The following is an 18,303-nucleotide window of genomic DNA, read 5'->3' as shown; positions in this document are numbered from 1 at the left end:
TGACACACTCAATTCAGTTCATGCAGACTCTCATAATGAGCTGATGATCTAAATCAGGTGTGTTAAATAAGGGATACATACAAAATGTGCAGAGCAGTGGGTCCCGAGGACTGGAGTTGAGAAACACTTCGTAAATCATGCAACACTTGTTAGACCAGTGACTGTTAAAATTTAATTCATTCATTTAATTTTTTATTTTTTTATATTTTACATTATGAATTTTTTAAAGTCTGCGTGAACCGGAAGTTGCAAACGACTTTTCTCCAGTTTTGTGACGTATTTCCAAGTGAAACGGAATATAAAATAGAGGGCAGAGTTTTACTTTAGCACTCCTCCTCTCCATCTCTCGTGCTCCTTCATCTCTCTTGCACATAGTAGACTAACGGTTACAGGGGTGTGGTTTAAGCTGTCAAACTGACGTAATCAGAGAATGAACGCCATTTCAGACCGGAAGTAACTTTTCACATTTTGACTAAAGATTACAGCAACAAACAATTTTTGTCTGTGTTTTAACTTGCACGGAATAATTGTTTACCACAAGACTAGTAATATGCACTAGTAAAGTTAATAGAGTCAAGATCTCTATTCTAAAATATACAGATCATCCAGAGTCATAAATTCACCGAGCCATTTTGATTACTCTCTGATACATGCATTTTACCGTGTAGCATGCGTGTAACAAATCAACATAAAAAAAAAAATCATTCAGCCACTGCACACAACCACTTAAAAAAACTGTTCACAAGCTTCTATGGGTTTGATTTTGGTTGTCATTTGTTGATATAAATAAAATAAAAAATATGTTGGTCCCTGTCTGCTGAATGCCCATCTGATTCTCCTCCATGTACATATGGGAAAGTGAATATTTACACCATACCAACAAAGAAATGGATCGACTTCTGTCAGTTTGTTGAACACATTTATTTATTCTGACATTTTCTACCATATCATGGCTGAAGCAGCAGCGCGTGACACTGTTCTCATGGTAACCAGATCAACATTGTAAACAGAATTCTAAAAAACTAAAGTGAAAACACCAAATTATCATTCAATGGGATAGAATATCTTCTTTTCCCTGCAAATGATACCATGAAGAATGTTAATATTTAAATTCAAAAACAAATAAAGAAGGTTCCATATTCATTTCAGTATCAGCAGACACAAAATGCTATTTTAAAAAGTTAAAAAAAATATACAAGTTACGTAAGTGATAAAAGCTCATTGTGGTTTCTCAGTTTGAAAGATTTGAGCAACCATAACAATGCAAAAAATAGGAATTCTGATTCCTATATAGTAAAATCACTCCTTGCCCTCCTGCCGCATTTCGCGTGCAGCCCTGACATCATGTGCAAACAACCTATAGAGAAGGCATAGGACTTAGCGTAAGCTTTGTGAAGTGTTTCACACTTTTAACATTAAGTGTTGTGTCAACCTCGATTTATTGCAATATTGAGCTGCAAAATTTTATTTTGATTTTAGAAAATAATGAATCAAAGCTTAACCCTCTGCAGTCTGAGGCTGATTTGGGGCTTGGAGAAGTTTTGACATGCTCTGACATTTGTGCTTTTTTCAGTTGTTCATAAACATATTAATAGAAAAAGTGTCAGTACACTGTATTCAGCACAAACTAGGCTACAATAATATGCGAAGAACATGTATGTACATGTTTGTGTTTTTGAAGGAATAATGTTTATGCGTGGTTATTGAAAAAACAAAAAACTTAAGTCAATGAAATAAAGCCAAAAAAAGTACATTAAATCTGTGTTCACAAGACCTTTGGGTATTGGAGGTTGTAGACTAGAGTTTTTGCGTCAGAATTATGTAAAAATTATGCTGACTACTCTTTCATATAAAACAATAGAGAGATTTAAATTTTGTAAGACACTTTTTCTCAAGAAACACAGTATGCGTGGAGGCGTGAATATGCATAAATAATGGGCCATTCTCACCTGAGAAGACAAAAGAATCACATAATAATGACCTGAAATGACTTGCATATTAATGAGGCCTTTCAGTCAGGTAGGCTGTGAAAAAATGTCTCAGCTCATCATAAACAGCAATACTGTGAAATATTATTACAATTTAAAATAATAGTATTCTATTATATTCTTTAAAATATATGTATTTCTGTGATGCAAAGTGTCTGAACAATTATGTTACCTCTATGGCATTTCATATAGGCTTTTAGCTTAACCCTCAGGGGTCTGAGGATTTTTGGGGCCCTGGAGAAGTTTTGACGTGCCCTGACATTTGTGCTTTTTTCAGTTGTTCATAAACATATTAATGACAAAAGTGTCATTACACTGTATTCAGCACAAACTAGGCTACAATAATATGTGAGGAACATGTATGTACATGTTTGTGTTTTTGAAGGAATAATGTTTATGCATGGTTATTGAAAAAACAAAAAACTTAAGTCACTTAAATAAGGCCAAAAAATATATATTAAATCTGTGTTCATAAGACTTCTGGGTATTGGAGGTTGTAGACTAGAGTTTTTGCTTCAGAATGAAGTAAAATGATCCTTCCTACTCCTTCATATAAAACAATAGGGAGATTAAAATTTTCTAAGACACTTTTGGTCAAGAAACACAGTATGCATGGAGGCGTGAATCCTCATGTATAATGGGTGATTCTCACCTGAGAAGACAAAAGAATTGAATAATAATGACCTGAAATGACTTGCATATTAATGAGGCCTTTCAGTCAGGTATACTGTGAAAAACCCCTCTGTGATCATGCTAATAACAGGATTAAAGTCCACTCAGGACAAAAAAAACCATGATTTTTGTGATCTCATGCATGCACGTATTATTGCACATGATATGAAGAAAATTTTGTATAGGCCTATGTTAAATTACACTACCAGTCAAAAGATTGAACACATTATAATGCCATTATAATGTTTTTAAAAGAAATATCAAGTCTCTAACCAAATAGTGGTTTTCTATTTTAATATACTTTGAAATATAATGTATTTCTGTGATGCAAAGCGTCTGAACATTCCTACCTCTAGGGCATTTCATATAGGCTACTATATTTGTTATATTATAGAGCCTAAATGTTGATGTGCAGTTGACAAACTATACATCATTAAAAAGATCTAAGACTCAAGCTTCACATTTTGACTCTTAAAATCTTATATTGACCATAATTTCTTAATATGCTTAAAAGCATACACATTTGGAGAAATATTGAAGGATTCTCATATGTTTATATCAATTTTCTATACAGAGGAGTAATATGTATTATTCTATATTTATTGTCATCATTATGAGTGCTGGATGCTGTGTTTTTAATTCATACTTGCAGCCGGAGGGCGCTCTGCCCCTTTTGTCCACAAATGCCTCAGTAAAAGAAGAGGCATATCATGTGACAATCAAGGAACTAACAGAGGCAAGAGATCACTAAATATGGCTATTCAAAACACTTTTGAAGACAATAAATACACAATTGAGATGATGAATACATGTATTGACTGAATTTGCGTCTGAATAGCGCTGGCTCCGTGGGCGTGGTCGCATTAGCAGATAATGAGCTGAATTACGGACTTCTGACATGGCTCTCTTTTCATGCAGATTACATAAACACAGAAGGTTTGTTTTCGATTTGACTTACATGATTTAAAACCTGACATCTTAACGTTTTTTTAGACATAAGTGTAATTTTTTTGTCATTAGTATTCACTAAGTTACAGTTCATTTTCTGAGAACTATCAGATTGGACTTCGTTCAGAGGGAGATGAGAGATCACGCATCATGTTAGTTTTCTTTATTTTACAAAAAGCACAACATTTAGTTTTTACTCTGAGTGTACACAAATGAAAGAAGACATTCCACAGATTAAAATGGTGTATAACTCTTAATTGTATGTGCAACATTGAATTTTGAGTCTCTTTCACACTGATAAGAAAAAAACCACGGTGGTATCGCCGGCGATACCCTCTGACCTCAGAGTGTTAAAAGCATGCACATTTGGAGAAATATTGATGGATTCTTATATATTTATGTCAAATTTCTATACTTAGAAGTAATATTTATTGTCATCACTGTGAGTGCTGGATGCTGTGTTTTTAATTCATACTTGCAGCCGGAGGGCACTCTCTGTGCACATTTAGTCCACAAATTATTCTAATGAAGAAGAGGACATTTCAGAAATGGTGTTTTTAATTCATACTTGCAGCCGGAGGGCGCTCTATACACCTTTAGGCCACAAATTCATATAAAGAAGAAAAGGAACTAGGAACTAACTGCATGTCTTCTAGAGATCGCTAACCATGGCTTTAACATCCAAATAAAACACTTCTCAAGACAATAAATACACGATTGAGATGATGAATACATGTATTGCCTCTGAATTTGCCTCTGAATAGCGCCTGCTCCGTGGGCGTGGCCGCATTAGCGGATAATGAGCTGAATCACGGACTTCTGACACGGCTCTCTTTTCATTCAGATTACATAAACACAGAATGTTTGTTTTCGATTTGACTTACACGATTTAAAACTTGACATTTCAACGTTTCTTTAGATGTAAGTGCCATTTTTTTTCATTAGTATTCACTAAGTTACAGTTCATTTTCTGAGAACGATCAGATTGGAGTTCGTTCAGAGGGAGACGAGAGATCACGCATCATGTTAGTTTTCTTTATTTTACAAAAGCACAACATTTTGTTTTTACTTTGCGTGTACACAAATAAAAGAAGGCATTCTATAGTTTCATTTGATATATTACTTATGTCTCTATGACAAGAAATGACGGAGTAATTTAAGTCTGTTTTGCTGCAATGTGAAAAAAATCCTACAAAATGCGCCGGCGCGTTTTCAGACCTCAGGGAGTTAAGGCTTTTCTCCAATGTGAGTTCTCATGTGGTCTATAAGGTGTCCTCTTTGACTGAAACTCTTTCCACATTGTTGGCAGGTATAAGGCTTTTCTCCAGTGTGAATTCTCATGTGGTCTATAAGCTGTCCTCTTTGACTGAAACTCTTTCCACATTGTTGGCAGGTGTAAGGCTTTTCTCCAGTGTGAGTTCTCATGTGGACTTTAAGGTTTTCATTTCTAACGAAACTCTTTCCACACTGTTGGCAGGTGAATGGGCTCTCTCCAGTGTGAGTTCTCATGTGGACTGTAAGGTGTCCTTTTTGACTGAAACTCTTTCCACACTGTTGGCAGGTGAAAGGCTTTTCTCCAGTGTGAATTCTCATGTGTTGCCTGAGGGTTTTTAGCCGTGTGAAGCCATTCCCGCACAGAGTGCAGGTGTAACGCTTCTCTCCAGTGTGAGTGCTCATGTGGGCTGAAAGGTTTTCATTTCTAATGAAACTCTTTCCACACTGTTGACAGGTGTAAGGCTTTTCTCCAGTGTGAATTCTCATGTGGAGTTTAAGGTTTTCATTTCTAATGAAACTCTTTCCACACTCTTGACAGGTATAAGGCTTTTCTCCAGTGTGAATTCTCATGTGGTCTATAAGCTGTCCTCTTTGACTGAAACTCTTTCCACATTGTTGGCAGGTGTAAGGCTTTTCTCCAGTGTGAGTTCTCATGTGGACTTTAAGGTTTTCATTTCTAACGAAACTCTTTCCACACTGTTGGCAGGTGAATGGGCTCTCTCCAGTGTGAGTTCTCATGTGGACTGTAAGGTGTCCTTTTTGACTGAAACTCTTTCCACACTGTTGGCAGGTGAAAGGCTTTTCTCCAGTGTGAATTCTCATGTGTTGCCTGAGGGTTTTTAGCCGTGTGAAGCCATTCCCGCACAGAGTGCAGGTGTAACGCTTCTCTCCAGTGTGAGTGCTCATGTGGGCTGAAAGGTTTTCATTTCTAATGAAACTCTTTCCACACTGTTGACAGGTGTAAGGCTTTTCTCCAGTGTGAATTCTCATGTGGACTTTAAGTTTTTCATTTATAATGAAACTCTTTCCACACTGTTGGCAGGGGAAGGGTTTCTCTCCAGTATGAATTCTCATGTGGACTATAAGGCGTTTTTTGTGTATGAAACTCTTTCCACACTCTTGGCAAGTGAAGGCTCTCTCTCTAGTGTGAACTCTCAAGTGGACTTGAAAGTTTCTATGTTGATCAAAAGTCTTTCCACACTGTTGGCAGGTGAAATAACTTTTAGTTCCAGTCTTTTGAGCTCCTTTTTGTAAGGAAAATTTTGTTGATTTTTCTTCACTCATTAAATTATAATGTTCTTTCTCTTCATCCCTTTCATTAAGTTCATGACTCCCCTCTCTCGGTGCCATCAGGTCTAGGGCAAAAATAGACAAAAAAACAATTTAGACATTTAAAGCATCAAAATCAACAACATGTATGATCTATACCCTATCCAATCGTATGGATCAGGAATGGGCAGCTTTGGTACATGAGGGCCACTGTTTTGCAGAGTTAAGTTTCATCCCTAATCAAATACACCTGCCCTTAATTTTCAAGCATTCCTGAAGACTTAAGGCTGATTTATACTTCTGTGTTGTGAGTACCCCGTAGGTACTGTGAGTACCCCGCGTGGCCTAGGATGTAGCCTGACGTGCACCCCTTCCAAAATGTTACATGTCTATTCTAAAGTATTGTTTAATGTAAAACATGCTGAAGATTAGCAAACAAGTTATCAATTTATTAAAATGATTAGTTATTTCCCCACAAAAGCTGTTTAATCAGCATAGTGAAGCCTCTCATTCATTGACATCCATTCAAAAAACAGCCTCTGGTCTTCCCCTGTACCACAGGGGGGGCGGAGCGTCTCCAGGAACAGGTTTGGTCATTCCTGCTCAAGCTTCAACTCATCAGCTCTGATATTCTAATCTGAGACTGATGGATATTTCAAATAAATCTAAAAAGTGTCCTAAAACTAGCTCCTAAATCTGTGAAACATTACGAGTAGTCAAGAGGAATCCTAAATCACTAAGACCAAATCACAAACAGTCCTAATCCACCTAAAGACACTGAACAACATTGAGACAATAGCGTTAGAGCCTTGGGTGCTGAACCTTTTCTTCATAAATGCAATACATTTTATAGATTAATAAATAAATCATATTATTAATTTTTATTAATAAAATTAAGGCCCTTAAAAGGTATTAAAAAGTCTTAATCATGATTTTATGAGGTATTAAATTTTGTTCAAGCTTTGTCAAAAGAGTTTGACTCCAAAAAGTATTCATATTTATTTTCATCCCCATAATAACTATAAAAAAATCCAGCATTCTTGGTCAGTGAGATCAGCTCAGTGTCTCAATACTGCGGTGAATCAACACTCACTGAACTCAAACAAAGGAATTTCTTATATTTTCCAAGTTAATGTTTCCGGACTCTGACAAAGCTAATACATATACCTGTGGCAAGGACAAAACTGGTTACATCATGAGATTGTTAATGTATATTTTAATAAACCTTGCTTTAATTTATTCTTTTGAGCTTTGTTTCTTCCAAGCTTATCTGAGCTGTGGTTGTATGGTTGTGCTCTATAGATTTATTTGCAAACTACAACTGTTTATTAAGTTAAAGGTTTGTTGCTGATTAGAACTTGAAGTGCGATGAGGTCTTAAAATATTTTGAGAAGGTCTTCAAAAGGTCTTCAAATTAACTTCAGGATTCCTGCATATACCCTGATTTGAGTGTGTTGAAAATGTGTGTGTTATAACATGCATTCGCTCGGCGGCTGCTGTGAGACACTGTTACACACTGCTGTAAGATAGATCGATTTTATAATATCATATTAAATGCTGGATGGCTTGTGTTGATAAATGACATACAATTCATTTTAAAACGTATTGTATGATGAGAAAATGCTGTATTACTGTTACTAAAAATAAAGCTGCATCTGATTGTTATGTTAGCTAGTTGACAAAATAGTGTTTTTCTCTGAGGCATGGTAAAGCATGGTACTCGCAAAAAAACAAGAAAATTAGATTCAAACAATAAGACTAAATATGTTAAGCTATTTAAGACCAAATCGTTTTCTGCCTATGAACATATAAAAAAGTTGTTCCCTTGTCTATTAAAACATGTGATTTATTAAAGCGTCTTTGGCGTTTCCATGGTTTCTACAAAATAAAACCGGAAACCGAAGGTAATGCGGGTATGATGCCATTGACAGGCGACTCCTCACACGTCCCGGAGCCTTGGTTAAAATTGCAATTTTCTCACGATTTACAAATAATTGGAAACATTTGGGATATGAACAAAATATATAACACTGTTTTTTGGGTATTTTACTGCAAAAATATTACATATTGCATCGTTAACCCTTCACAGATTTGAAAGATGTTACATCTGTGTGACCATAAATGTCCAAGTAGGCCTAGCCTGTTTTAGTGTTGTTTCCACTTTTATAAGAAAATTCAAGTGATCGCGCCGGCGCCTCGCGCACACACAACATATATCAGTTTTAGTAACTTGACATCGCAGCCTGTTAATTGTAAAAATAACATACATTCAACCAAATATGTAAAAATTTATAGTAGTATGTGTACAATAAAAGTGTTTAAATAATATAGTTTAGCCTCCAAATCGTGAAAATTAAAACATTTGGAATTATGCCAAATTACAGGTTATAACACCGGTTTCTGTTTCAGTTTAGCTTTAAATGAATTTGTTTTGGCTTAACATTTATATATTATTTTTTTCATAATTAAAATAGTAGTGGTGCCCCCAAAATATACAAATATACCCGTGAGACTTATGACTGATTTTGTGGTCCAGGATCAGATTTAATGAAAACACTGAATTTAAAGTGATGTACACATTACAACATTTACTCACTATAGTAATGAGTTAATAATGCTTAATTACAAGAAACCAAACCCTAACTCCTGCTCTCATTAAGTGCACTTGAGTGAATGAACCGACTGAGAGCATTCGCACACTTTTCTGTAAGATTATACTTCTGTATATTCTCTATTTCTGTAGAGCTGGACATTTTAATAATGATCAAATAAATGAGTTCAGCTGTGAGAATAAAACCAACCTGTTTGTTCCTCAGTTTCTTCATGTTTCAATCTGAATGTTTCTTCAATCTTCATGTCTTCAGTCTCATCCTTAATAAACTCAATCTTTATGTCTTCAGTTTCATCTTTAATAGACTCCATCTTTAGATCTCCAGTCTCCTCTTTAATAAACTCAGATCTTCATGTCATCAGTCTCTTTTTTAAACGCCATCTTTAAGAAGAGAATAATTTACATTGTTATTGGTCTAACGACCCGGTTAGACAAAAATTATCTAGAAAATGAATAAACTTCATATTTAGGCATTTATAACTGATGAAAACATGATTAGTTCGTTTATTAGTGTTTGTTGTTCTCGTTCATGTTCACTGTTTGAGCAGCACGAGTCGTGATTCACTGAATCATTTCTCAAAGTCTTTGACTCAATTGACTCGGAGTTGAAAAGTTCAGTTTCTCCATCATTACTCTCCAGAGACTGAACTCTGTTAAGAGAAATGAGACGCAGGTTTACGGTTTCTCATCAGTGGATTTGTTTTACTCACACAAATATCCTTCATTACACTTAGATAAAGAATCACAATGTTACATTAGTAAATAAACTAATTTCAAATTGTTTGTAAAAATATTTAAACCTAGACTGTTTCTATCGAATAAATCAGCTTAAATTCTTAAAACAAACCTTTCTTCAGCAGAATCACAGCAGATGCAGGAGCTCGGCGCAGTCTTATGACGTCATGTCGTCACTCCAAAATAAAAGTCCTGTACAGACGCTGCATTGTTTACAATAACAGAAGTGCACCGGGTGTTTTACCAGTTAATATTTGTATTAAAATTAAAACAGTGAGAAATATGATACAAACAATCATGGTAAAAAAGGTTGTATGAGTTCATAAAGCAGAGTTCATTCATGTGTCTGAATTGAAACACATTAAAGGTTAAAGTCATATTTATTCAATTAAATTCACATTTATTTGTATAGTGCTTTTCACAATACATATTGTTTCAAAGCAGCTTTACACAGAATGCATGTCAACATTACAATTTAAAGAATGCAGTAAGCAAATAATTTAGGCAATTAATTTACAAACACTGTTAGCAGTTTAACTGAAGGTAGAAAGCAATTAGCTCCTGGAAAAATGAATTACATATTAACAATAATTAGGAGAGAAAGGATATATAGAAAAGAAAGGATATATAGAAATTGTGCAATGTGCTTGTTGATCCAGATGATTGCGTCTTCTGAAGTCCTTGAAGGAGTTGGCACCGTCTCTTCACAGGTCATCTGAGGTCTTCTTAATAGGCTGGATCCAAACTGAAGCTGATGTCCTCTCTAGTCACGTGTGTCCCGAGGTAAAACAGAAAAGCAAAAGGAGAACAATTAGCGTAGCTGCTGTTCATAACATTAAGCAAAGATAGTAATGTGCAATTGATCTGATATGAGATGCATTATGTGAATGCTTGGCTAAAGAGATGCGCCTTTATTCTAGATTTAAACTGGGTGAGCGAGTCTGAGCCCTGAACATTATCAGGAAGGCTATTCCAGAGTTTAGGAGCCAAATGTGAAAACGCTCTCCCTCCTTTAGTGGACTTAGATATCCTAGGTACAACCAGAAGTCCAGAGTTTTGTGATCTTAAGGAGCGTGAAGGATTGTAGGGCGATCGAAGATCAGTTAAGTACACAGGAGCTAAACCATTTAGAGCCATTTAGCAATACTTTATAATCGATACGGAACTTAATGGGTAACCAGTGTAGAGATGATACAATTGGTGTTATATGATCATATTTTCTTGACCTGGTAAGAACTCTAGCAGCTGCATTTTGTACTAATTGTAGCTTGTTAGATACACATCCGAATTCTCACCTCGTTCAATTGAGACATAACCAAATGTGTTTATGAGAATACTTGCTAAGGGGTATTTTGACTGACATAATGTGTGTATGTGACCATCCAAGTGCACTGAGGACACAAAAGAGAAATCAATTTGGAGTTCACTAACTATCTAAAATGCACCTCTCTCTCTCTGCGCGAGCTTTCTATGTGTGACTGTGCGCACCGATAACAGTGTGGCGTGTGATACTGAATTAAATCCTCTTTTGCCTCTTCTAGCGCTGGAATGGTTTTATATCTGTGTAAACTAGCAAGACAAAACACATGCAAATTACAACCTTTTACTCTGTTGCATTAAACTTTGATTGATCCATTGATCCGCGAATCACATGCATGCCGAACCGTGGGGCTTGGTCTGTACGGATCAACAACGATCTGTTTAACCACTAATAGATAGATAGATAGATAGATAGATGTCAGAGCTTCAAGCACCACTGTATATCCAGAATTATGACTGCTGGCCTCATATTTGGATCACAGATTTGATCATTTCTGAATACATAAATTAATTACAGTTTTATGCACTGTATTTTGAAGAGTTTTAGGTCACCATTCACTGGCATTGTATGAACCCACAGAGCTAAGATAACACATTCTGCAGAAAAAGAGTGAATATACAATGAGAACATTTTCCTCAATATTCCTGTCTGCTTTGACATGAGCTTGCCCAACTGCATTTGAAGACATATGTGGCCCTGGACCACAAAACCAGTCATGAAAGCTGACTAAAGCTCTCAAGTGATGGTTTGTTAGGATTGGACAATATTTGGCCAAAATACAAATATTTGAGAATCTGGAACCTGGGATGCAGAAAAGTTGTCCAAATGAAGTCTTTAGCAATGCATATCCACTCACAAAAATACATTTTTTATATATTTATGGTAGGAAATTTACAAAATATCTTAATGGCACATGATCTTTAATTAATATCCTAATGATTTTTGGCCTAAAAGAAAAATAGCTCATTTTGACCCATACAAAGTAGTGCTAGTTGTGTTCCTGGTTAATTTGTAAATGCAACATGGTCAGTCTTTGTGTATTTTACCTAAGATCACCCACCCGTTTTTTTCAACATATACGGCTGGTATTATTATTGTCTGAATATGATCCAAAGGGAAAAAGCACTAAATACAGAGATGAATTGAGTTTAGTGAAGCAACAATCCCCAAAAAGCAGTGGTTAGAACAGCTAAGGGTGACGTTATAGCAAGAAGCAGAGTTACTGCATGTACCTGGAAACATTTCATGAAAGAAACAAGCAGCAAAAAAAAAAAAATCCTAAATAATTATTTTGCCAAGCAACATAAAAAGTTGCAGTGGCGCACATATACCTGCGATACTGAATTTAATAAGGTCACAGATAAAGGTTTAAAGAGTATTTTCACAATCTTCCAATGCCAAACAAAATCAAGGATTAAATATCTGTAAGTGGAGTTTTAAAAGACTCGTGATCAGATTATATTAATACTATGTGTTAAAAGGACCTTTGAAGTAAATTGGAGATTTACATAGTAAATCCTGAAAAGCCAAAGAAATAAACTTACAGTTCACAGTGATCAACATGCTCTTGTATCTCTGGTAATGGATCAGTCTTGCTGCAATACAAACAGACCACTGGCGGCCCATTTCCAGATACTTGTCCTACAGCAACCTGCCAAAAACATTCACAACTTACAAAGGCTTCAGTACTACAAAACTGCAGTGATAGTGTTAAAAGGGACTATTTAGCCAAAAATGATAATTCATCATTAACTTCCTCTCTTGCTGTCTAAGGCCTAAAGGATACAATTGTTCCCTACTCCCCAAAATAATATTATCATTTATAATATTGCCCACATCCCACATTTACTGGTAATCAGCAATAACATGAATCTAATTATGGGTCAATAATTACTAACTCAATCTCTGAGCACAGCTGTATGAAAAGAAGCACTTAGGTATTCTGCAAAATATCATACATTCATGAAACTGTTCAATTGTCGTTTTATAGAAATTTTTTAAACACTTATTGAGATCTTTTTGAAGGGCTCTGACATAAATCGTAGCTGCTCCTATTCCTGCTTAGCCTGACTACGTCAGACTTCCTACTTCCGCTCAGTTTCATTTCGCTTCTGTACTCAGTCTGAGACAGCGTCAGAGCTTTCTGTTTGCACCCGGCCTGGAAACAGCCGGGCCAATCAACGAACAGAGGGCGGGCTGAGAGCCGTGACGTAGATGCTAAGCGCCGAGTTTTACATTGTAGGTTAGAGAAATCGAAAACCGAAACGACCGCGGAAATGGGAAACGAGACACGGGATGCAATTCGCTCTGTTATGGAGAACATTCAACTCTTTTCCAAACTGAAGCCAGAACAAGAAGAGTGTTTGATAAACATTTGTTTTATAATGTGTTTACAACAGGTTTACAGTGGAAGTTCAATCATAGATTTGAGTTCGATGCATGATGTCTGTGCTTCGATGCGGCTGTACAGGCACATAACATACGTCATAACTAAACGTTAAATCTGATTGGCTTATGGGTAACCAATGATTTTAAACTTCAGACAAGCGCCTCCTAGCGAGAGAGAAAACACTTCTCTATTATGCCATTCCAGACTCTGTCTACGAAGCAAAGTGAAGTAGCAGAGTCTGGTATTACCAGGCTAATTCCTGCTGCATCAGATCATAGGTATTCAGGAGAATGTTTGTCCTGGTGCAGCCTCTGGTTTTTACCAGCTCAAAGCCACACCCTCACCTGGCTTAGGTTACACATTCACATGCAGAACATTACTTTACATTATCAAACAGAATGTGTACTTGTAACTACAGATGCACTGATGTATCGACCCTAAAATGACACTTTTTGATCAATTTTAAACCATATAAGCTAAAAGTGAAATGTCAATACATGAGACCAGAGTTAATCATTGAGTTGCCCATGCCTTTACCAGTGGTCCGTATACTGGTAGTTGACCAGGAAGCAAGTCACATTGAATAGCTCCTTCCACACACAGAAAGTGGTATGTGTCTGTCAAAAGTTTGTTCTCTTTCACCCTCCTGATGCTCCTCTCCTCATGGACCCTTAGACGTGCAATGGATTGAGTCTGCCTGACGTCATCTCTACTCATTTGGGTGTTTCTTGGGAGAAAGGCAGGCCGGTAAACCTTGCATGGAGCCAGATTGTCCACAAGGAACCCTTTGTCCATCATGAATACTATGTCCAGTGTGAGTAGGTTTGCGATGCCAGACAGCTTGAAGATCTCACGGTCACTCATGGAATCAGCATAAAGACCAGACACAAATGTAAAGGCACCATGGGGTGCCATGCCGATCATGGCCGTGAATGTAGCATGAGATTTGTACGTGGAAAATACCTCACTCTGCAACAGGAGAGAGGATGGAGTCTGGCAGAATATTTCAGTGCAGTCAAGCACCTCTTGTGTATCAGGAAAAGCTGAAAACTCTGGTGGAAGATGAGTTTTGACAGTTTCTCTTGGGATCCACAGACGTTGGCTTCCAAGCAGGTTGAATAGGAAGTGAGTCCAGCTGGCAATAATCCTGCTGGCTGTGGTGCGGTGAATGTCAAACCGTTCTGCTAGATCCCTGAGAGGCAGACCCACTGACAGATGCATGAGGAACAACAGGAGCTTATCTGTGGGTTGAATTTTCTGTGAAAAAAAACCCAAAGTGTTAGGTCTAGATACTGTTATACACAGTGGTGGGATGTAACTATTACACCACTGTTTTTTACTATTTGAACATTTACTCAAGTACTATTTCATGGTTCACAAATGTGTGGATTTGCTGCTATTCCCACATTGAGTACTTTAAATACATAAAGTAAAATGTTCTGATCATACTTATATACTTTTATTTACAGGTGTGAAACGACATGAGGGTGAGTAATTAATGACAGAAATTTCATTTGAGTGAACTAACCCTTTAAAAAAACATATTGAATGCAGAAAGAGTATGGTGGTATTAGTACTTTTACTTAAAGTCTCTGAATACTTCCTCCACCACTAGTGTTTCTACACTGTAGTTTTACTACATTCATTAAAGTAAAATATACTTTTAAAGTACTTCTTCAAACACTGATAATGCATTATTATTATTGGTCACGTGCATACCATTGTTGGTTGAGAAAACTCAGAGCTGCTGGCAGAGGCTGCCTAGGTGTTGGTGACCTGCACTTGGTGTTGACTGCAGGCTCCACTAGTTTCCAAAAGACCTGGAAATGTTTGTATGAGGCAAACCTAAGAATATACAGTAATGACGCCATCTTGTGCATCTAGTCCATTGTTTTAGCTGTTTCATACACATTGACATTAATATGCACAATTATAAATTAAACACTAGGCTTACCCATTTTGTAAAAATATAAGTTCTAAAAAATGTCAATAATCTAAAAGTTAAATAATCTAATGAATTGCTACATCATTTGAATTTAATATATTGTTCTAATTTAACAAATGAAAACTAATTTCAATTTAGTTATACAAGTTTTTGAAATAAAGCACATTTAATAAAAAAAATAAGTTTTTTTTAAACTAACCTACACCATACAATCAAAAAACTTGCAGTTAAGTACATTTCTGTGAAATTATGGACAAAGAAAAATATATGAATTTTGATTTCATTTATTAGCATCCATGAACAAAAAAAAAGCCTTTTGAATCCAGCAAACAATCAAGATATAGAAACAAGTTTAGTCAAATTTAAACAAACTCAAATACATCTTATATCAAAGCAATACAAGTAAAAGCAAGTACGATTTAGTTATTTATATTTAGTTAAACTTTAGCCTACTTTTTTTCAGAACACTCGACTTTCATCATTGCAACGACGGAGTCATCTTGCATTTGAAATGTATGAGACTCTGAGTCAAGAGAGTGTTCTTCCATATCTTCAGAATCTTGTAATAGGTGCATCACGCCTTCGGATTCAAGATACTCTTGAATCTTCGGCACCTGTGAAGACGCAGAAACTGGCTGATGCAGTTGGTTCATAAGTAGACAATCTTTGGAGCATGTTGCATCTCTCGCAGCGATGGTTCTTGGACTTGTCTTTAAAGCTCTGTTGCCAACATTTGCAGTGACCACATCGCCGCAAGATCTTTACTTCGACCCTTTTCACCGTCCCGGACAGGGCATCAACGCGATGTTCGACTAGGATGAGTGCACTCAAGCCTTACAAAGCGGCCACTTCTTGCACTTCATTCTGCCTGGTGTTGATGTAAAAATCACCCCTGAACTCTCTGGTAGAAAGATTTGAGAGCCTGTACATCTTACCCAGTTGAATGGCACTGATATGCGTATCCCACAATTGTGCTTTAATTTTTCTGGTTGCATCTTCCAGATAGCATGTCTGCATTTCTAAAATGTTTTCGTAATAAGATACGGATTCTTTAGTTGTGCTTATGAACGCAGCACGTGCTACCAAGACGCCAACCTGAAATGTATAAAGAAGCACAAAAGAGTCCATTAGGTTGTTGCCATTGAACAATTCACTTAAAGTACCAAAAAAAGCTACAGAAAAAAAAAAAGGTTACCGGATTCTTTGAGCCCATTTGAAGAATTTCAGCCACAGTTTTTGGGGATCTCAATGGTGGTTCTTTTCGTGGGAAATCAACCTTTTCCACAACCAGGACGTCTGTGTATCGGCTGCACCGGACATTGTAGCCCTCAGATATGCTCATAGAATATAAACCTAACAGATCACTCAGATCATCAGGATCAAGTCATTTAGAAATACCAAGGGTTCACTCAAAGCAAGGAGAGTCTGCTTTTAGCTGTTACGCCAGCCGCAGCTGGAACCAGCTTCCAGAAGAGATCAGGTGTGCTCCAACAGTAGCCACATTCAAATCCAGACTCAAAACACATCTTTTTATCTATGCATTTGCTGATTGAGCACTGTGCTATGTCCGAACTGTTTTATACGTATTATCTTTTTATTCTTTTAATTCCTTTTCCTGTTTTTATTTCATTTTTAATGTATTTTATATCTTTTATGTATCATCTTGTTATTCTGACTTTTAATGCATTTTAAATATAGCTGTCTGGTTGAAAGAACTGGGAGAATTAGGAAGAAAGTGATTAGGTTAAAATTTGGTAAATTTGGATAAGGGGACAAACCATGGGGAAATTTAAGATGTAGTGCATGGTTAAGATATCTCTGGATTACAGTCAGGACACTTTCCAAAGGGGGAAATTTCCAGAGGGGGAATTTGAACTGTGTTGCATAGATAAGATATCTCCAGAAAGGGGATTAGGGCTGTGTGGTGCAGTTTGAGGTGTTTTGGCAAAAGGGGAGATTGAAACTTTGTGAATCAGTTTGAAGTGCCTTAACAGGTAGCAGTCCTGTCGTGTGAGGAAGATCCATTTAGATCTGCTCTGATGGATAGATCCGTTTAGATCCACTCTGACAGACAATAACAACAACAAAATCCCTAAGACTTCCTAGCTCATCCATCCAGATAGCAAAATTCTCTGTTTTTACTGTTATTTCTATTCCTTATGTTCTATTTTTATTATTATTCTTTATGAAAAGCACTTTGAATTACCATACAAATAAATTTGCCTTGCTTTGACTAGGCCTAGGCTACTACAGCAATATAAGGCCTAAGCTTAAATCCGCATTGCCTTGTATTTTTAACCTAACAATATTATAAATAGGCTTAACAGAAAAGGTTCAAGTCAAGACCTCAATTTACTGTACAAAAGTAATCACTACTCAATGGAAATATAAAATTGATATTTATGTGGCAATATCAAATGGAGAGGGATGTTAATCACCATTTAAATTTGATCCGACTACACCACCCTGGTGGGAGGCCAGGGAAAATAACTCCCAATAAGACACACAGTTAAGTTTCACCAACTGAAGGCAAGGAATTAAGAGAGACACAAGTACCGATAGAAAAATAGACTCTATTATAAAAATCACAGCAATGATCAAAATACCTGTCAATTTAATGGCCCAATGAAAAAGAATGAAAACCAGGACATTTTCATCACTTTATAAAAAACAACCAGGACGGCCAGAACAGGACGTGAAAACAGGACGTTTGGTCACCCTAACATATAATAAACACACCATGTGCCTGTAAACAATGTTAGAGTGAACACAGCCGCTCAGCAGCTTATAACAAACAAACAGGGCTGTGTGCATACATTTCATTGATACTGTGTGAGAGAGAGAGAGAGTGTGTATGATGCCCAGTAAACTTTTGTCATGGTACTCCTGTGACAATCTGAGTGTCAGTGATATAATATAGACGCCTAATGTGCCTGTAAACAATGTTTGAGTCACAGCCGCTCAACAGCTTCAGTAACAAACAGGGCTGCGCATATGTCCGTGTTTCATTGATACACAGTGAGAGAGAGAGAGAGAGAGAGAGAGAGAGAGAGAGAGAGAGTGTGTGTGTGTGTGTGTGTGTGTGTGTGTGTGTGTGTGTGTGTGTGTTGCCCTGTAAACCTTTGTCGTGGTACTTCTGTGACAATCTGA

The 18,303-nt window shown here is 36.7% G+C and overlaps 1 protein-coding gene across 2 annotated transcripts in view; it reads right to left on the bottom strand.

The window, feature by feature from the left end:
• Positions 1-4,835: 4,835 nt before the first annotated feature.
• LOC137005847 (zinc finger protein 569-like) overlaps positions 4,836-18,303 on the bottom strand; it is a 220,081-nt gene continuing 206,613 nt past the window's right edge. The window contains exons 1-2 of one of the 2 annotated variants that reach the window (XM_067366477.1): positions 8,954-9,080; positions 4,836-6,238 (exon numbers count right to left, since the gene is read on the bottom strand). In XM_067366477.1, the coding sequence (XP_067222578.1) occupies positions 4,836-6,238; positions 8,954-9,074 (1,524 nt within the window). In that variant the 5' untranslated portion in view covers positions 9,075-9,080. Of the gene's footprint in view, positions 6,239-8,953; positions 9,081-18,303 lie in introns of those variants that run through there. The other variant, XM_067366476.1, reaches the window with a different exon arrangement.

The sequence above is a fragment of the Chanodichthys erythropterus genome, chromosome 3, assembly GCF_024489055.1.
Source record: "Chanodichthys erythropterus isolate Z2021 chromosome 3, ASM2448905v1, whole genome shotgun sequence".
Classification (NCBI taxonomy): Eukaryota; Metazoa; Chordata; class Actinopteri; order Cypriniformes; family Xenocyprididae; genus Chanodichthys; species Chanodichthys erythropterus.
Note: the sequence above shows the minus strand (reverse complement) of the source record. Positions and strands in the feature narration are given on the sequence as shown.